Source organism: Camelus dromedarius, chromosome 4 (genome assembly GCF_036321535.1).
Source record: "Camelus dromedarius isolate mCamDro1 chromosome 4, mCamDro1.pat, whole genome shotgun sequence".
In the NCBI taxonomy this organism is placed as follows: Eukaryota; Metazoa; Chordata; class Mammalia; order Artiodactyla; family Camelidae; genus Camelus; species Camelus dromedarius.
Window position 1 is genome coordinate 18,174,097 of NC_087439.1, and position 22,679 is coordinate 18,196,775.

The following is a 22,679-nucleotide window of genomic DNA, read 5'->3' on the forward strand; positions in this document are numbered from 1 at the left end:
CAAGTATTGAGTCAAAACAGTCTAAAAGCTTTTAATATTGAAACAAGATCCAGTTGAAGATAAAAATTTGTTTTCTACCTATTTTAAGAATAAAATTGAGGTTAAGTTAGATAAGGGCTTGGTAACAGGTTAAGGCAACTTAGGAATGGACGCACATATGCACCCACATACCCAAATGCACACATATTCTACATATTTTAGTATAAAATTAAATAACTTAACACCTTAATATTCTATGTCTCCTTCCAAGGAATAGAATACAACCCAAACTTTAGGCCTACAAAGCCAAATTTAAGATTTACCTGATGGTGGTATATATAGCCCCAAGAGAAAACAACAAAGTTTTATTTAACTTAATTTTGTAAATCCGAACCAAAGAGCAATTATACACTGATACGTGGTATAATGATTGATATGTTTCCTTGTCCTCAAAGCCCTCAGAGGGCTTCAGAGCTGAAACCACTTACACTAGATTCTGGGAACAATTTAGTTCCAAGGTAGCAGAAATTTAAGAATTTGAGATCTTTACCTGGCGTGGGGTCATTAGTGTTGCTGCTTTCCTGCAACAACTCTGACCACGAGCACAGTTCCAGGAGCTGAGCCATGGCCTTACTCTGGGTGTACAGGCCATGCCACGAACTCTGTGCCACAGCTGTCAGTCCCTGGTTTTGCTTCTTTCCATGGTTTCATAACTCATTTTCTTAATTTCAATTTCTCTAGAAATAGGGGTCTGTTTTGCTACTCTTAATTTCCTAGGAAATAAGATTCTTTCTCTGGGACTCAGATTGTATCACTGGGTACTCCCCTTCTGTTTGTTGCTAAATTTACTTGGAGACAATCACACAAAGTGGACTTCTGTGCACTTTAGGTAGCATGACTAGCAGTGTTCTGTGTTGGCCTGCTAAGCACCTATTGATGAACCAGTTTTCAAATTTTCCTAATTTTGTCTGCTGCTGAGATCAAGGATGTAGGTCTTCAACAGGGATATGTGGAAATGGGACTTGAAACAATAGGTAGAAAAGAAGACAGCTGGGAAAAGAGAAGCTGTGGATGGAGGATACAGGGGAAGAGAGAGGGAACTAGCCTAAGTACAGATAAGAATAACAACTAACCTTGGTGTGTTGGGAAGCTGATCTGATCAGAAGTTGGGATATTTTCATCTTCTAGTTCTATAATCCTGTCTTCTTGTACCCAATTTGATATTATATTAAACCCAACGAGTGAGTCCTTAATTCCAGATATATTATTTTTCAGTTCTAAAATATTCACCAGAATCTGTCTTTAAATATTTTTAGATTTTTAGTTTAGATTATTTTTAATCTGTTGAAATTTTTCATCTCTTTTGTCCACCTTTTCCTTGATTGTCTTGAATAAAATCATGTTATTTTTAATTTTTTTATTAAAGTATAGCAGATTTACAATTTTGTATTAATTTCTGTTGTATAGTTTTTAACCAGTTTTCTTTCATGGTTAACAACCCCAAATCTTCTATTCATCATCTCTCTATTAAAAGATCATGTAGTTAAATGACTAATGATTTCTGGTAATTAGAAAGATATTTATCAACACAAAGTAAAGCAGTCAGTTGCTAACATTCTTAGGCATTTGCTTTTGATTATTTCTTTTTTGGGGCACCATCAGTAGATAAAGTTTGATGGGACAAACAAATAAAACATGATTCCAAATTAGAAAATAGAAGTATATTAGTGTAATCTCATGTTCCCATTAAGGAAAGAAGTGATACATAGCATAGGATAGCTGAGTTCTAGATAAAATTTATAAATATAAGTAGGGAAACAATTGTCTGAAACTATTTATACCCTTGAAATAAACTTTAAATACATACTTGGATTTCAGTATTTTGCAAAGAATTCTGAATAGCCTAATATTCAATTATAACATTCAATAACACACTTCAAGTGATTTAGGTATAAAGAAATAACGCCACTCAATAGGCGGTTCAAAGCTGTTGGCTCTACCGAAGAATTTGATAAAGTCAAACTGTCCAGTGTTTCATAACAATTAAGGCTAAATCACCTATTAAGAATAACAGCCTTTACTTAATAATAGTACAACTGTCTAGGTAACTACACAGGAAGAACTTAAAAGAACACATTAACTTCAACAGTATACTTTTATTAATATTTTCAAAATACTGAATTACTCTTTTACTTGAGAACAATTTTAAGCTCTCTGAACGTCTTATGTAATAAAATTAAGAGCAATTAAATAACAATGATCCTGACCCTAGAATACCAGTTTCAATTTTTAATATTGTGATTGCTCTTACTTACCAACTGTATACAGAAGATGCCTACTGATTGAGAATTTTCTGAAACTAGAAAATTTTCTCAATTTTAAATTTATAAGCAGTTTGTACCTTTTAGGGCAGAGATATGGATTTGTCTTTAGAATAGGTGGTCTATTTGTTTTAGAAGAGACTACTTTGGAGGACCCTTTTAGGTATGTATATTTAACATCTTAATGAGGAACTGAATGAAGTAAAGAAATCCACAGAGGAAAATGTCAGACTGAAATCCTATGTTCTAGCATTCATTATGTATGTGTGTGTGTGTGTATGTGTATATATATACATATATATGTGTGTGTGTGTATATACATATATGAGTATGTGTGTGTGTATATAAAATATATGTATGTTTTAGCAGAGTTATTTCCATGTTCTTGTAGATTAAGCTATAACTTTCTTTCCTATAGAGAGGTTTAGATGGCATATCTGAAAATTACTTATTCTTAGACAAGCATGAGTGGTGTGTGTTTTCATTCATCTGTTCTTGTCTCACAGGGGTCTGTTCTCTCACAGTAGGAGCAGAGAACAGACTATAGGAATATCACATACAGGCCTGATCTTTTTACTCAAGAAGGAAGAGGCCATGCTTTGAGAAACGTACTATTAGCCTTCCATGATGGCTCTTCCTCATGGGTGGGGGCAAGCTTTCCCTTGAAGGCAGAACACTAGGATCATGAGAGGCTGTAAAGGAGGTGGGCCCTACAGGGCAGCAGGATAGGGCGAAAAACTTCTCTCTCTAAAGACAAGACACCGAGTTGAGGATAAACCACTTGAGTTGGACTCAAGTAGGCCTGTACTCCCAAGCCAGGCTTACTGGTGCCCACGAGGAGGATAGCAGAAAAGCAAAGCATTGAGGAGGCCCTGCAATGGACAGAGAGGCTAGGTCTGAGCAAATGTACTTTAGGAATACCATTCCCAGTATCAGCAGTTAACTGTTACACTTCTCTAACACTGTAGTTTTATTCTTCCCAAGTCTCTAGGAAAGTTTTATTAAAAGTCAAACTTTACAAATGGGCTAAGGTATTATCGACAGACAAATGTGCGTAAAGGGTATGGGGATGTTCTTTGTACTATTCATATTCCTGCAACTTCTCTGTAAAGGTGACAAAACTTCCAAATAAAGAGCTGGGGGTGGGGGGATGTTACAAATCTATAACCTATTGACAACTGTGCAGGGAGGAAGGACAAGAGGGCTGTCCTATATTTTAAGAGGGCTGGCCAAGAAGAAATGATACTAAATTATTCCAGACAGTAGAACTAAAAGAAGAAAAAACTTCTAAAATTCTCTTTGTTTATTTTAAAAGAGTCAGCATAACATGAATACTAAAGCATGAAAGGCAGCACAAAAGATAACTGAAGATCAGTTTCACACATGAGTATTGACACATTTTAAACAGACTCTGAGAATACAGACTTCAGGAGACTGTTACTAGAAGAACAAGACCAAGAAGAGTTCAAGTCCAGGAATAAAAAGACAGTTCAATATAAAAGTCTGTCACTACAATTCACAACATTGATAGATTAAAGATGATAATCCATAGATGCTGAAAAGTCAATTAGAAATACTCAGCTTTAATTCTTGATAAAATTCTTTATTAACTATTACTAAAAGGAAAATCTCTTTACATTAGAAAAAGTACGTATCTCAACCAAAAAGGCTGTATTGTGTTTATTGGAGGAAAAACATTTCCATTAATATCAGAAACAGAAGAAATGAATGACAGCTATAAATATTAGAATAGACAGGCAAAAAATTTATTAGTTGCAGATAATGTGATCCAATACTTAGAAACCAAAAGAATCAACAGAAAAATGATTACAACTACTGGTAGTAATACCCAAGTATCATCTGAAGAATTTAGGTAAGTGGCTAATTCCAAATTATGATGAAAAAAGTTGGGTACTTTGGAAGGAATAATGAATGAAACAGATGTAGGATCCGGCCAAATACATATGGAAAGAGTGTATCATAAAGGTGGCATTTTAAGCCAATGGAAAAAAGGGTTTATTCAGTTAATGCCATTAGGAAAACTGGCTAATAAAGGAAACCAGAATATGTTGCCCCCTAAAATGCCGCTTTGATATAAAAACTGTTTTGAGCTGAATGCACTTAAGAAGCAGTATACATAGAAAAAGCTCCTTGCTTTCCACCTGAAGGTAAGAAATAGATTCTCCTTTTCCTGGAGACAGACTCTTATTAGTCCAGGGAGGTGCCAGAGGAATCTACAAACAAACTTTGTTAAACTAACCTTTATCTCCTGAGTTACTTCTTCACCATTTACTACACCTAGCCCAAACCCCTTTGTCTTGCCAGTTCTTCACAAATTTATTGTTTCTTTGTCTAAAAGATATAAAAACTTTCTGCTCTGGGAACTTTGAGTCTCATTCTCTTGTGATGGCTCTCATGTACGTGAAAACATACGTGAAACTGAGTGCTTTTCTCCTGTCAATCTGTCTTTGTCAGTTTAATTTTCAGACCCATCCAGGGACCCTAAAAGGGTCAAGAAAAACTTTTTCTTCCTCTAACCACTTGGGAAAATAATAAATTAGGTCTTTGCCTTGCCCCTTACTATAACACAATTTCCAGATAGGTTAAGTATTTTTATATTAAAAAGGGACACATAAATGTGATAGAAAAAAGATGTGTAAAAATAAAAATTAGAACTCAGAACATACATTTTAATTCATTATATCAAATTCAGAAAGCATCAAGGAAAATACAAATAGACCTAAACGGAGACCAAGAAAAAAACTTGTCATACATAGGACAAAAGACAAGTTCTTCAATTTATGAAAAGTTTCTACCAAAATGAAAAATAAAAGGACTAACAATACAATAGAAAAATGGAGAAAAGAACTGAACAACACACTCACATATGTTAAGTATGTTCAACAAACATCAAAAGATACCCAATGTTACTCATACTGACAAATGAACAAATCAAAATTTTGAGAACCCTTTTTTCACCTAAAGAATGAAATTAACAGAAACTAAAGATATGACAATAGTGTTGGAGAAGGTTTGGAGAAATAGGCACTTGTACACTGTTGTGGATATAAATACTGATTTGACCATCCAGCAAGCCTAAAACTTTGAGTTTACTCAGGGATATACTTGCATAGTATGCTGGATCATTAAAGAAACAGAGAAATTATGGTACAATGAGATGTTATGTAATCATTGTTTAAAATGCAGTAGACTGTATTTTGGTTTGGAAACACTGTAAGCCATAGGCTGCAAAACAATATATTAAAATGAAAGTATGGCAAATAGGATCCAGTTAGTATTAAGAGGGAGAAAGAGAGAAAAGAAGAGAGAGAGGGGAAGGAAGAAAGGAAAGGAAAGGAGGAGGACAGAAGGAAGGAACTACTGATACTGTCACCACTGGAGGGAGGGACTGCAGGGGTAGGGCTGGAAGGAAAATACTGACTTTGAGCTTATTATTAAGACTTCCGTGCTGTGTACATATCCCCTCTGAACAAATATTACTTGGAGGGGGGCAGCAAAGGACAGAGAGAAAAGTTCTTTTAAAAATATCCAAGAAGCTATTCGAGAAGTAGCAAATTTCTGTGTATTAAATTGGTAAGTGTTTATGCCAAAATTTGACATCAACTGTGACCTTATTATAAAATCACAGTCTACAGAAGTCCTCTGACATTTAAAGGGGGGAGGGGAGGGAAAGGGGGCAAGATGAAAGGGATGAGGAGAGGGAGAGACAGGAATTAAACACACATATTTAAGCACAGAATAAAAGAAGACCTTTTCAAAAAGGTCAAACCCACACAGGAAAAATGAGGAAGCAAGAAATGAAGCCAAGGGTTGCATGATATTTCATCCTATTCCTGCTGGTGATTAGGTCAACACTCAGAGTAAGTCACCTTTCCTTAATACACTTGGATTTTTAGTCTGTAACAACATGGAGACCAGGTACTATACTTTTCATTTCAAGGGAATAAGTGGGAAGACGTATAAGGAATAACTTATGTGTTTCCTGGGGAAAAACAATTTCACTCAGTAAAAGAAAGAACAACTACAATGTTTTGAACTTCAGAACAGAAAAAAAAGAACAATGAACATAGACTATAATATGTTAGAAGAATTTTACATTATACCGTGATGTGGGCAGTGATCTGTTGATACCATACTCAAAACCTTTAATGACATTCACTGAAGGGTAGAAGAATACGCCACCCCAACATATGCCTCTTTGGAACAAGGATTACTTTGACTTGTACTTTTGAGAAAGGGAAGATATAGGAGAAGCTCTGAAGATGAAGTAGAAGTTATCCTTTTGAAAGGAAAATTTACATTTATAAAAGAAATACCTATTTTAAGAGTATCTCCTTCTCTGTACCCAGAATAGGGAAATGACACTTAAAAGAAACTCTTACCAAAAGAGCAGGCAGTGACTTAAATATGCACAAAAATATTGTACCCTTGTTTACCATGCTTTTCCTGGTAACTTCCCATAACTCATTCCCCAGTCCCCACCTTTCTTTTGTGTTTAGCTGAAGACGGTATTTAAGGTGGTACCTGGGGCCATTTAAGGAATTTTACTCATTTTTCCTGGGTATCTCCCCTGAATACATGTTAATAAACTTCTGCTTGTTTTTCTCTTGTTTATCTGTCTTTTATTACAGGGAGTCTCAACCAAGAACTGAGAAAGGTAGAAGGAAAATTATTACCCCCTCTGCATTCATATTTAATCTTAAAAGATCATACCATAGTAAAAACGTCGTAACTACAATGTGAAGTGCTCAGATGTAAATGTATTATCATTCAAACAGTCCTCACTCCTGAGGTAAAATCTCAATTAATAGAAGATCATGGCAGGATAATAAAGACTAGTAATGCTCAATGGTTCAGAAGCAAGTTTTCCGTATGTTTTACAAATGTGTTTTGTAAAATTCAAATCAAGTGAACAAACTGTAGTAAGATACTTTTCATTTTCTCCATATGTATTATAGGGTTAGTGCCTTGGAGATGTCCTGAAAATGAGAGCCCAACATCACAAAGAACAGAGATATAGATGCTGAGGGGAAAAAAAGAAAGAAAAGGAAAGGAAAGAAAGAAAAACTCATCTAATCATTTGGTAATGTTCCAGGTTCTTTAAATCTATTATACTTAAGAATCATTTGGGTTCTAGTTAAAAATTCAGACTTCGGGGCACCAACTCCCCCAATTCTGACTTGAACGAACTAGACTTTTAAAGTAAGAACCCCTAACGTGATCCTCACGTGACTGACTCTCAGGCTGCATTTCAAGAATAACTACTCTGCAGGTGAAAAGTTGGGGGAAAATATCCCAGAGTACTTTTGCCTAGTTTTGGGTCATTTTCTTCTCTGGAGAAAAAACAAGATGAAACCAAAATTAACACTTTCAGGATTTTACTCTTGAACTTGTTATTAATTTCTGGGGACTGTTCTTCCTTAAAGGATCTTCAGCTTCAATTCCAGGGCAGTTAAACACCATGCTGTCTATTTTGCTGTATAGCACATAGAATGCTTTAACAAAAACAGAATTTGGCTTCTAACTTCACAATCTATTTAGATAAACTAACATTTTAATAGAAAAAGATTGAATTCACAAGTTTAATAAAGGCTCTGAAAAGGAATCTAATTTGCACATTGCTTTAGGAAATTATCTGTTATTTCAGGTAATCAATTAAAGTGCTATTAAGCCATTATAATAAAAACTTAACTATTCAGCAATTGGAAGGATAAACAACTTGTATCACTAAATAACTTCTAGCTCTAATGAGCACAGAGAAAATAAAAAGAGGGCATTAAAGAAAAATATATGAAAGGTATAAAATTATCCATGTTGTACAATAACACTGTGAATATGCTGATCACAAATGTAAACAATGGAGTCTTTCAAAAGTATATAAAAGCAGGGACTAAGAAGCAAAGAGCAGATAGTGAACATTTGCACTTGGCAAACTGATTATTGCCAATAATGATCACAGATCAACTCAGCTGGAGATTTTATAAAAGTAAGATGAATAAATGCTATGCTTGAGTAGTGTAAATAATTACAGCGTGGTGTTTTATATCATTTTTTATGTGGCAACACTATAATTAATTTGAAGACAACATCACAATAAAGAATAAAGAACCTCATGTAGAAATTCAGACAGCACATTAAAATAATATTTTCTTCAGTTATATAATAGCACATAAAAATTGTGGTAGAAGTGAAGTAAATAAGGTCACCACTTATTCCTGACAAGAAGAAAATTACTTCTGCTTTCAAAATAAGGAATGAAATGCAAATCAAAAACTTCAGAGACAAAAATTTTGCAAGGTTATTAGAATGCTTTCCATTGAACAAAGTACTTGTACTAATCTGTCAATTCTTGTGTTGACACATAGCAATCACTTTAGAACCATTAGAAAGAACTTGAAATATTAATCCAGTAATTTTTGAAAATGTTAATTAAGCAATGTCAGAGATTCACTATTCAAATTCAGAACTGAGATCCTTTTAAAGATGGGTCACATATATACATATATATTTTATATATATATATAAAACAAAGGAATTTAAAAGGAAGACTTCATAAGAAAAGGTTATTTAAAAGAAAAGTTAAGAATAATAAATGGTTACATAAAATGAAAAGGAAACAAGTAAGATGAAAACAAAATGCTAGCCACATCTTCTACCAGTTGCCAAATGCCACTATTGACTGAAGATGGAGCCCTAATGAGTTGGGTAGATAGCTTTGAAAGGTTAAAAAGTAAAGGATAATCACCAAAGCCTGAGATTAGGCATTATTTGCTGAAAAAGAAACAAGAGTATGAATCAAATAAGGCTGCAAAATCAATTTGTCATTCTAAGAAAAAGACACAGAGTGCTACCAAAGAGAAAAATTGCTGTTTAAATTGGCTTAGGCAATAAAGAAAAAACCAGAACTATCAAGGAGTAAGAAAGAGAAAACCATCCATGTTCTTAAAAGTACTAAATACTTAAAAAATAATTTTTATATATTTAGAGAATACAGAGATGATTTATGGGGGTAAAAATCAACGACCTCAAGTCAAGGTAAATTTTCCTGGGTCCAAATTATATAGTCGTCTTCCCTGGAGTGGAATTTCAATAGGCTGTCTGTCTCTGTATTAGGGAGAGTTACAGATAATTTCTCTTACAATGCAATGTCACACAAACCCCAGGGATGTGTTCTAGCAAGGTGAAATATATTTGGTTTCTGACATTTTTATTGGATAGGGATGCACCTTGTTTTCCCAATAAACTCAATATAACTTCTCTGTTCTGTCTCTTCCTTTGTCTTCTACTGGAACTAATAACAGCTCCAAATTTCTTAAATGAATCTATATACAGAATATGCTCAAAAGTGCACAGCTTGTCAATTATTACTTAAGAAATTCAATTTTAATCCATAAAAAGAAATGAGATACATTAAAATTATGATAATGGCATCATATGCTAGTCACAGTCCTCATTTATTAAATATTATTAACGTCAAAATAAAAAATTGACTCTGGCTTTGTGGAACTAGTTGACAAAGAGAAAATGTAATGTATCTGAACTTCAGTAATTTTAATGAAAATGTTATCTAAGAAAATTCCTGAGAAATAAATTCAAATTGGGTTTAGAAACAAAATAAATGTTACCTACAAAGTATTACTGACTATAACAATAAACAATAAATAATGAAAGTTAACATATGCAACTTCTCCACATAAATTAAGATCTAATCTGGGCTTGATTTCACTTTACTGAAATATCAGTGACATTAAAAGTAAAGAAAATAGTTTATTAAATTCACAGTGAACACTATGTCATAAAATAATAAGAAAAAGAAAATTAAAAATATTATGAAAATGTTGGAATAAAAAAGTAGTAAGTGTTAGAGACTAAAGGAAGAATTTAAAAAGTAAGAAACCCAACTGAATTGATGAACTGATATATTATGAATACCCTAAAATATGGATTTTAAATAAACGTGTACTGAAAAGTGACAGAATAGCAAAGAGTATTACTTCATTTATCTTTGGCAGTATTATTTATCATTAATAGCCTCAGTACTAATATTAATAAAAATACATAAAGAACCATTTCATTATACGTAAACACTCAGGACAGGGAAGAGAAAGGCCTTGGAGTAGCAAAAATGAAGAATAAGAAGTAGACACTTAAAATAGTCTAAGAGATTTGAGTAAGGGACCAAACTTGTCTCAGTAGGTGATAACCTTGAGTAAAGAAAAGGTTAAACTATGAGTAGTGTACAATGTTTAAAGAAGCAGGAATATATAGAAAACATCTGGAAAAAAATCTTTCTTTCAAAACTGCTTTGGTAAAAAAAATTGGATGCTTGAATGTCCTAAAAACTTTTACTCTCTGGAAATATGTCATTTACCATATGCTTAAATAGATAAAATTTCAGAAAAACAGGAAAATATAATCACCATTGAAATATATTCTAGTTTAAAGAGACAATGCCATGCAAATTGCTCCCCAAACTGTGGTTACAGGATGCTTTTGTAACATTGCAAATTAATTGAAGGATCAGAATTTTGCTTTATACTCATAAGTTCTGACATCTCCTGATTTCTCAGCCTAAATTTTCAATCAAGTGATACAAATTACCATTTTAAATATACCCTAAAAAATACTGTATATTCACAGGCCACTAGTGTGTACATCCTTTAAAAATTAAATGTTATACAGAGGAAATAAAAATCTAAAAGCTAAAACAAACAAATAAATAAATAATGATATAAATTATTTTTTTAAAAAAGAAATGTATTCTAGTTTAACTCTCTGAATTAACTTTATAGCTTGAGAAAATGAGAATGAAATTAAAACTTGCAGAAAATGCCAAAGATTGAATCATTCTATTGAAAACTTTTGGATCACTTATGAGTAAAATTAGATAAAGATAATTAGATTAAAGTTGAGAAAGATACACATTTTGCATTACTGTAATACACAAAGAGACCACAAAGAATCTAGAAAAGCAGTTCTTAATCTTTTAAAAAGCAATGTAAGCCATTTTCAAATAAAACATTATACAGAAACTCAACATTTATAAAGCAGAAAAAGTGAGGGAGCTGTAGTTGTAGTAAAGTAGGAACTTCACAGCCTCATACCCTCAAGTCCCACCCTCAGTTCTGTGAAATGCAGCTTGCAAAGCATGGAAGATTATCCAGTCAAAAAACTCCTCCATTTTCCTTTTCCCTTTTTCAGCATTGGTTTTCTACTTACCTCTTCTATAAGACTCACCTCAAATCTACCTGTTCCACCAAGCCATCTGACTTAATGAGGCTGAAATTAATGGTTCCTTCCACAAAGGTACCACAGAAGTGATATTAATACTGTAAATTTCATTTCCAACATTTCCAGTATTCTACACTTGACACCCTTCATTTCCTTCCTGAAAGCTTCTCAGATAGTGGGCATGTTTCTTAACCTATATTAGTAATAACTTTTCAAATAGAAGCCCCTCAATAACATTGTTGAATATAGGGGTAAAAGGTAGGTTAATCAATGGCTAAAGGGGAAAATGATTTTTAAAATGTTCTAATGCAAAGAAATAAGAACTGGATTGAGAACAATCTCTAGCTGCTATGAAAAGTCTGGACCATTTATGTATGTTCAGAATTGTTGTTTGATTCCCCATGCAGATGTGGCCCCTTTGGGCTGTTAAGTTCTGTAGAAACTTAAGCCTATTACTAAAAAAAAAAAAAAGAAAGAAAGTAAAAAAAAGAAAAGAAAGAAAAAGGTAAATTATAGGGTGAAAATTAATTGTAAACACTCCTGATTTGAAATAATTTCTATCCCACTAAGAACATTCAATTTAATAAAAACTGGTGAGGCAGGAATATTTGCAACATCCTTCTTACAATGTACTTGGAAATATTAAGGCATAATAGCAGTGCTTAAGGGTGATACAGATAATGGCATTAGTGCTTTGTGCCTTTCAATGCTTATGTAAATTGTGAACATTATATTTCAAGAAGATGCTTTGTGTCTGACTCTATCTTGACTCACTGTTGCTGTCACCTTGGTGTTTCATTTTGATACTTGTCCAAGATTACTGAGAGAACATTGTAATAACTGAGCCCTGAACAAAATTACATCAGATTCCAAAGAAACCAGAGTAAATGTCTTTAAAACTGAAAATCCAATCAGTTGCATTTGTACATTGCTAGTGTTCAAGACAATTTCAAACTGAAGGATGACCTGAAGGAAAGCAAGAAGACTCTATACTAGACATTTTAATAAAGTTTTTAAAAACACCTCCAAGCCCCAAAACCCACTTAAAGGAATCTTTTTTCCATTACCTCCATGCATAGAATATGTGGAGGTGGGTGTTAGTGAATTGTAGACCTGATCTGAAGTGTTGCTGGCTGTAGAAAAGATGACAAACACACAGCTAACATCATACTCAACCGTGAAAAGCTGAAAGAGAGCATTCCCTCTAACATCAGGAGCAAGACAAGAATGCCCACTCTCGTCACTTTTATTCAACATAGTGTTAGAAGCAATCAGAGAAGAAAAGGAAATAAAAGGAATCCAAATTAGAAAGGAAGAGTAAAACTGTCACTGTTTGCAGATGATGTAAGTCTATACACAGAAAATCCTAACGGCGCCACCAGAAAAATACGAGAGCTCATCAGTGAATCTGGTGAAGTTGAGGGATACAAAATTCATACACAAAAAATCTGTTGCATTTCTACACACTTACAGCTGTACACTAAAAAACATAAGACACTGAGGAAAGAAACTGAAAATGACACAAGCAAATGGAAAGATATATCATGTTTTTGGATTGGAAGAACTGATATTATTAAAATGGCCCTACTACCAAAGGCAATCTACAGATTCGATGCAATCCTTCTCACATTACCACCAGCATTTTTCACAGAACTGGAAAAAAAATTTTCTTTAATTTGTTTTGAAACACAAAAGACTCCAGAGTCAAAACACTCTTGAGAAAGAAGTGAGCTGAGAGAATCACACTCTTTGACTTCAGACTATAGTACAAAGATATAAGAATCAAAACAGTATGGTACTGGCACAAAAACAGACATATAGAATAATGCAACAGCATAGAAAACCCAGAAATAGAACCACACACTTATGGTCAATTAAGCTGCAACAAACAAGGCAAGAATATACAATGGAGAAAATACAGTCTCTTCATTAAGTGGTGCTGGGAAAACTGGACGCTACATGTGAAAGAATAAAACTAGAACATTCTCTAAAACCATATACACAAGTGAAGTAAAAAATGGATTAAATACCTAAATGTAAGATTGGATACTATAAAAAATATAGAGGGAAACAAAAGCAGGACACTCTTCGACATAAATTGCAGCAATATTTTTATGGATCCTTCTACTAGACTAATGGAAAGAAAACCAAAAATAAATAAATGGGACCTAATTAAATTTAAAGCTTTTGCAGCACAAAGGAAACCATAAACAAAACTAAAGGACAACCTATGGACTGGGAGAAAATATTTACAAACAATGTGTCTGACTAGGGACTAATTTCCAAAATAAACAAACAGCTTAAGCTCATACAGCTTAATAATAGAAAAAATTGACAACCCAACCAAAAAATAGGCTGAAGACTTAACCAGATAATTTCTCCAAAGAAGACATCCAGATGGCCGATAGGCACGTGAAAAGATCTTAACATCGCTAATTATTAGAGAAGTGTAAATCAAAACAACAATGAGGTATCACCTCACACCAGTCAGAATGGTCATCATCAAAAAGTCTACAAATAATAAATGGTGGAGAGGAGGTGGAGAGAAGGGAACCCTCCTACAGTGTTGGTGGGAATGTAAATTGGTGCAGTCACTATGCAGACGACAGTATAGAGGGTACTTAAAAAACTAGTAATAGACTTATCATATGATCCAATAATCCCACTCCTGGGCATACATCTAAAGAAAACTCGAATTTGAAAAGATACATGCACCCAGTGCTCATAGCAGCACTATTTACAATAGCCAAGACACAGAAACAACCTAAATGTCCATCAACAGATAACTGGATAAAAAAATTATGATATATTTATACAATGGAATACTACTCAGCCATAAAAAAGAATGAAATAATGTCATTTGCAGCAACATGGATGGGCCTGGAGATCATCATACTAAGTAAAGTAAGCCAGAAAGAGAAAGAAAAATACCGTACATCACTTACATGTGGAATCAAAAAAAAAAAAAAAAAAGACAAATGAACTTATGTACAAAACAGAAGCAGACTCACAGACACAGAAAACAAATTTATGGTTACCAAGGGGGGAAAGCAGGTAGGAAACGATTAATTGGGAGTTTGAGATTTGCAGATACTAACTAATATAAAATAAACAACAAGTTCATACTGTATAGCACAGGAAACTATATTCAATATCTTGTAGTAACTTATGGTGAAAAGAATATGAAAATATATGCATGTTCATGTATGACTGAAGCATTATGCTGTACACCAGAAACTGATACATTGTAAACTGACTATACTTCAGTAAAAAAAAAAAAAAAATACACAAAAAAAGAAAAAAGGATACATTCACACCAATTTTTATAGTAGTACAATTTATAATAGGCAAGACATGGAAGCAACCTGAAAGTCTATCAACAGATGAATGAAAAAAAGAAGAGGCGGCATGCATACACACCCCCCCAGAATATTAGTCAACCATAAAAAAGAATTAAATAATGCCATTTGTAGCAACATGGATGGACCTAGAGATTATCATACTAAGTGAAGTAAACTAGACAAAGACAAATATCATACAGTATCACTATATGTGGAATCCAAAAGATACAAATGAACTTATTTACAAAACAGAAACAGACTCACAGACATGGAAAACAAACTGATGGTTACCAAAGGGGAAAGGGAAGAAAGGATAAATTTGGAATTTGGTGTTAAAAGATACACACTATTATATATAAAATGGAGAAACAGCAAGGACCTACTGTATAGCACAGAAAACCATATTCAGTATCTTGTAATAACCTATAGTGGAAAAGAATCTGAAAAAGAATAGATATATATGTGTATAACTAAATCACTCTGCCATACACTTGAAACACTCTAAATCAACTACACTTCAATAAAAAATAAAAATTAAAAAAATACAAGGAAAATAACAACATATATAGAGATAACAAAGCTTAAAAAGTCATGATGTGCGGGAATAGAATAGGGGAAAAGCATATCTGAGATACAGTCTTCCTGTTACTTACATAATTAATCTCATGAGAAAAAGCATTATTATTTCATACTTTACACAAAGAAACTAATGCTCCAATATAACTAACATGTCCAATATGACACTGATAATAAGTGGTAGATTGTACAATAGGTAGAGAGATGGAAGTGCCACTATAAGAATGCCTGAGAAGAGCAGAAGAAGAGAATGGAAGACATAGGTAGCAGCCACCTTGTCAAGTGCTTTATTCTACAGGCAACGGGGAAAAATGGAAAATTTAAGGACTTTAGCAACAAAAGAGTTGCCATTTTCATTTGATTCAGCTTTGTCTTTTGGGAAAAAAAAAGGAACACTCCCTAACTCATTCCATAAAGCCAGCTTTACCCTACTACCCAAAACAGACAAAGATATTACAAGAAAGGAAAACTACAGATCAGTATCTCTCATGAACAGAGATGCAAAATTCCTCAACAAAATATTAGCAAATCAAATCCAATAATGTTTAAGAAGAATTATACACTATGATCTAGTAGAATTTATCCTAGGTATGCAAGACTGGTTTAATGTTTGGTTGTCAATAAATGTGATTCACTACTGCAATAGAACAAAGAAGAAATAAATCGTATGATTATATCAGTTGGTGCAGAAAAAGCAGCTGATAAAATCCAACACCTAGTCATGACAAAAGCTCTTAGAAAACTAGGAAAACAGGAGCATTTCCTCAATTTGATACAGAATTATCATGAACTAAATGCTCTAATTGAAAGACATAGGGTGGCAGATTGAACAATAAAAGAAGAACCTACAATATGTTCCCTATGGGAGACCCACTTTAAGGAGAAAGGCACATATAGATTGAAAGTGAGGGGATGGAAAAAGATATTTCATAGAAATGGAAATGACAAGAAAGGAGGGGTAGCAATACTCATATCAGACAAAATAAACTTTTTAAAAAAGGCCATAAAGAAAGACAAATAAGGACACTGCATAATGATAGAAGGATCAACACAAGAGGGTATCACACTTGTTAGTATATGCACCCAGTATAGGAGCACCTAAATACATAAAACAAACATAAACAGATATAAAGGGATTAACTGATGGGAATACAATAATAGTAGATTTTAACACCCCACTGACATCAATGGACAGATCTTACAAACAAAAAGTCAAGAAGGCAACAGAGATTCCAAATGACACAATAAAACAGACTTAATTAATATCTATAGGACACTACATCAAAAAAAACCAAAAACCCAGAATATACTTTCTTTTCAAGTACACATGGAACATTTTCTAGGATAGACCACATACTAGCAAACAAAACAAGCCGAAACAAATTTAAAACGATAGAAATTATTTCAAGCATCTTTTCTCACCATAACACCATGAAACCAGAAATCAAAAAATGAAAGAGAAATGAGAAAAAACAAAAAAAAAGATCACATGGAGACAAAGCAACATGCACCTAAAAATCCAATGGGTCAACAATGAATCAGCAATTCTAAGGAATTTCATAGCAATACAGGCCTTCCTCAACAAACAAGAAAAATCTCAAATAAAAATCTAAATCAAATAAAAAATCTAACCTACCACCTAAAAGAATTAAGGAGAAAAAGAGAACTAACAAAACCTAAAATCAGCAAAAGGAAATAAAAAAGATCAGAGAGGAAATAAATGAAACAGAGGTTAAAAAATAGAAAAAAATTAATAAAAGCAAGAGGTTTTTTTGAAAGGATAAAAAAATCAAAAGCTGTTCTAAAATTAAAAATTTATTTTTAAAAAGGACATTCAATAAATAATAAAGCTGGCCTTAGAAATGAGGAAAGAAAGGAAGCAGGCAAATAATACTGGTTTAGAGGAGTACAGATGGTCTCAACAGCACAAAATGTTAATGCCATCACTTTCATTCTCTCATTCACCTTCATTCATTTGAGCACTGTGTCCTGCCGATTCTTCTGAACTTAAGCATCCTGTTTCAAAACATAGTAAGTCTGGTACCTGGAGACTTTGTATAGAAAATCAACAAAAGACTTGCGAGCTGGATTATTTCAAGTTAGGTATCAGCTCTCAGCATATTCTAGCTGCATTTACTTAATATATCTGTGCCTCTGCTTTCTCTTCTGGAAAATGGTGGTTCTAAATACTACTACTACTGTTCCACAGGGTTGTCCTGAGGATGCACTAAATTAATACATGTAAATCACTAGAACAGAAACTGGCACATATGTGCTAATTAAGTATTAACTCCTTAATCAGTCCATTCACTCAACAAAAATGGGCAGAGAAGGGTTATGAATCAGATGCAATAAGAGCTCAAAGTGGAAAATGTTCAATTCAACCTGGGTCTGGTAAACGGTAATTAGCATATGTAGAAGCAAATGGAATAAAAATTGCCATCTCAGCTCACTTTGTCAAACCAGGGTAGGCTTATTTAAAAGGAAAATGAAAATTCTTCAGGTCTAGTTTAATTTCTTAGTCCTCAAACCTATAAAGTTAATGTTGGCAGAGTCTGTATCACAGTATCAATGTTAAGGTCTTCTGATCAGAACTAATCTTCCAAAGGGGTTCTTCATTGTGTCCAGACACCTACAGATTTCTGCCTGTGGAGAAACTGACAAGGCTTTTCAAACTTGACCTCAGCCTGCAGAAAAGCTTCTGCAAGCATTGAACGGGTGTCACAGCCTCTCCCCTCCAAACTCCTCTTCCAGAGAACCACCTTCACCAAAAGAAAGCATCCGTAATGATAACTCTATGGCCTCTGTTCCAAATATTTATCTATTGGTATGTCCCAAAACAGCCACAAAGTAAGCCAAGCCAAGTGAGTCAGCCTTGACAAATGGTTTCCTTTTCTTTTGAAAAAGGACGGAAAGCAATACTTTACTTAGTATACTATTCCCCTGATGCTAAATGTTTTCTCAAGTAAGGGGAAGGAAACTTTGGAAAAGTTGTCTGCGTGTATACATGTGTGTACGGCGGTTGGGGGAGGGGACTAAGTAGAGTACTAACAAAAAATGTTACATAGGAGGAGGAAAGTAGGAATTTTCTGACTTTGATAATAGATTCAATAGTCAAGGTAGAATCCATGTACTGACAAAATTTTGTCCCTAGTGACACAGTATCAGGCTATTCACGCAAATGCAAGATGTTAATCCCATTTTTCTTAAGTAAAAAAATTAACATTACAAAAATTTCCTGAACACCAAGTTTCTACAAAGAATAACAGCCTTTAAATACCTGACAAATAAAGTAGGAAGTGTGTAGGTTTAATATTTTCCCCCAAGTATATCCAATTAAATTACCTGGCTTGTGATAATGTGAAACTACATTTAACTATATTTAAAATCTTTTCATGAATAAAAATTTTCAATAATTTTCAATTGAACAATAGCAGAACAAAGACAGTGGTTCAAAAAAACGACTGAAAAACAATTAAGATAATAGTACAACAGCCTGACTACAGACTGTTGCCTGAATTCCCTTATTAAAGAAATACAAAATTCACAAAAGTTTCTGCATATTTACTACCTAGTTCTTGAAACAACACTTGATTACCATTAAACCAAGAAGAGGAAAAGGGAATTAAAACAGTATAAGCTAGGTTTGCAAACTTAATTTTATTGAACGTTGCAGCTTTGTTGATTTTGTGAAGTATAGTTTTATAACTGAAATACGCAATGATCACACAATTAGACAATTAAACAGAACTTAACTCATCATTCTAATTTTAAGTTACTAACTATCATATACAATGTGTAGCTTATATAATTCCACAAAGATTGAAGACATTAGGAAAAGATAAAAGTGGAAAAATAATAGAAGAGGGGGCAGTTACACTGTGACGGAAGTGAAGGAAGTCATTTGTTTCTAAAGCGAGGGAAGCAACATCACAGCAGACAGCTAAATTACACAATACTCCAAGTGGGTATTTGAGCATCTAAAAACAGTAGGTTCAACAACAGAGATATAAAATTGCTCTCCTAAAGCTTTTAGCTATTATTTGTTGAGTCAAATATTCATCACATCGAAATAAATGTTTTAAAAATCAAAATGTGGTTGACCTCCAAATGATAAGCTGCATTTCCTTCTCTGACTTTACTACCATTTTGTGATTACAGCAAGAAAAGAAGAACAGTATTAAGAAACAGAATGAAGGTTAAGGCAGGGTTCATGTAATTTACATATATACAGGTTCTTTTTACTTCAAGACTTCTAATTTACTAACCTTCATCCATACTAACTCAGTAAGATTCCACAGAAATGGCATTTCAGGGGGGAGGGTATAGCTCAAGTGGTGGAGCACATGCTTAGCATGAACGAGGTCCTGGGTTCAATCCCCAGAACTTCCATTAAAAAAAATCTAATTAAAAACTAATTAGCCCCCCAAATAGAAACTTCTGTTCATTGTTTCCCAAATGTCTGTGTTCTGTCTCTTTAATTACATTGTTGAAGTTCTATCTGTAACATCTAGTTTAAACAAATACTATACAAATAAACATATATAAAACAGAAACAGACTCACAGACATAGAATACAGACTTATGGTTGCCAGAGGGAGGAGGGTGGGAAGGGATAAACTGGGAGTTCGAGATTTTCAGATACTGACTGGTATATATAAAAGAGATAAACATGAAAATGAATATATGTATATGCATGTATGACTGAAGAATTGTGCTGTACACCAGAAATTGACATAACATTGTAAACTGACTATAACTCAAAAAAAAAAAAAGAATATAAACAAATACCTATAGAATGAAGATTTAAAACTAAAAACTTTGGTAACTATAAATCAGCATAAACCAAGATACTCTATATCAACACTTTGCATGGCATTCACATTCATGTTATATTCTTATTCATTTTCTTCCTGAAGAAGAGACTGTCAACATAAGCTAGTGGTGAGTCTATGTATAACTAAAACTATAAGACAGTTAATTGGGAGAATCTTTTATGGTTTCACTTCTATTTTCTAAAAAATTCAGTACCCATTTTCTTCATTTCTAACATATTTTTAAATGTATATGTTTCGCTGTTATCCCTAAAGGCATCATGAAATCAGCAGCACATTTTTCAAAATATTTAAAGTCAGAACTTTATTGATTTACGTTAATCTGAGAATGTACATAGAGTATCATAGTTTATGTAATAAGAAACCCCACTTTAGTGGAAAAAACATGAATATGAATATATACAAGTACACGCTACTTAAAGGTATCAATTTTTCCAGTGATAGTAAAATACCACTTTCACATTATGTTTCACACTCATACAAAACAATTAACAATAACCTTTAAAACAAAATGTTAAAAAATTAGCTTCAAAGCAAGCAGTATTATGACAAGTAGGAAAAGAGTTCAGCTTCATTTGGGCTGCATCCATGCTTCTGAACGCAACAATATAGAATTTTGGATCACTGTTGTTAACACTCACATGCTCCAAATGTACACCTTGCACACACATTCATACACACACTCTCATTCTCATTCTCTCTGCCCTCCTCTTCTCTCCATATATAGACATATATTTAATATGAAAGATACAGAGTATATGGTAAATAGTCAATATAACTGGTTGGGAAATTTTATAAAAGACATAAAAATCATGAAAATACTTACTTCATCAGCCACCATACACCTGGAAAAATATAAAAATAAAAGCAAATTAATGTCTTAATTACCAAAGTCAACCATTTATAAAGTTCTGATTAAGTAGTTTCCCACAAAATAGTTTAGAAATGTTAAAGTCCTAAGCCAGACGGGTGTTCATAAGGGTGCATGAGAATATGGGCCACTGATTTTAAGGCTCTCCAGCTGCCAATGGCATATGGCTACGTGGGAGTGCCAGAGTTTCAGATGTGCTGCTTCCCACTGCCCACCCATGGCAATATGCAGTGGCCCCTCGAAAATGTGAGCGAAATGAGAAGTGATTGTACCAATGACTTCTCTCCTCACCAACAAGCCTTAAAATTGGTCTTTCCTAGAGATCAGAAGAATGCTGTATTAAAGTGCATTAGTATGTTGCACATACAATTATATGTGCTATATTATGTATCCTAATCCTATTTTCAGGCTGAATTTTGGTTTCTACTGTTATTTTACTAAATTTTCTTTCTTTATTCTTTCTTATTAATCTATAGAAATAAATTCTATCCACCGAGAGGGGGAGTGTATAGCTCAGTAGTAGAGCACATGCTTAGCATGCACGAGGTTCCAGGTTCAATCCCCAGTACTTCCATCAATCAATCAATCAACAACCCTAATTATCTCCCATCCTCAAGAAAAAAAAAATTTTAAAAAAAGTAGATTCTATTCATCGAAAATTGAGAATGGGGGCATAAAGTGAGGTTCTAAGTAGAAGAAAAAAGCAAAGAATAGCAGATATGGTCAGGATCACAAGGGGTCCCGTAGAGACAGTGAATACATCATAAGGAGAAAAACTAATCTCTTAACTAAGAGGATTTCTAAGCAACCTAAAAAACCAAAACCAAAACAAAACAAAAAACCCCCAAAAAACTGGAATATTAGCAAAATCATAAAGGAATCAAGTCTCTATTTGTATTTTTCCTTTTTTCATTCCCAATGGCCTTAACATTATACAATGTTATATGGTTTCTTTTAACATAACACACAAGTGAAGAATTTGGTAATAAATATATTATCAAGGAATGCGTTACAGGGAAAATAGAATTTCATTCTTAAAATGAAAAAAGATGCCAGGTATATAAGTATTTTCATGGAAAAGTAAAATACAAATACTTTAACTGAAATTTAAAATATATGCAAGAGTAAAAAGTTTATTACATTTTTTGCTAACAAGCCTAAAAACTAGAAAGCGAAAAAGCAATACTTTGAAAAACACGATTTATTTCCAGGAAGATTCATATGTATACCTGCTTTTTCATTTTAAAATACAACTCAAATTTGGTAAAGATGTCACTTGAAGTATATATTATTTATTAAGTGCCTTCTACGTACCTAGCCCTATTCTAAGTGCTAAGGATATAGCAGTGAATTTAAAAAAGTCTTCCTCATCGAGGGTGACAGGAAGAATTCCTGACAATAAACAAACATATGATTCAAGTAGTGCTATGTTCTATTAAAAAAATTAAAAGATGTTAAGGTGGAATAGGGGGTGTAAGGGAGGATCTATTTCATAAAGTGGTCA

The 22,679-nt window shown here is 33.4% G+C and overlaps 1 protein-coding gene across 2 annotated transcripts in view; it reads right to left on the reverse strand.

Annotated features, from left to right (window-relative positions):
• Positions 1-22,679, reverse strand: part of ZRANB3 (zinc finger RANBP2-type containing 3) — a 209,619-nt gene that overhangs the window by 104,788 nt on the left and 82,152 nt on the right. For both annotated transcript variants that reach the window (XM_031451316.2, XM_010984029.3), the window contains exon 3: positions 21,131-21,149. In XM_031451316.2, coding sequence (XP_031307176.2) covers positions 21,131-21,149 — 19 coding nt within the window. The remainder of the gene's footprint in view (positions 1-21,130; positions 21,150-22,679) is intronic.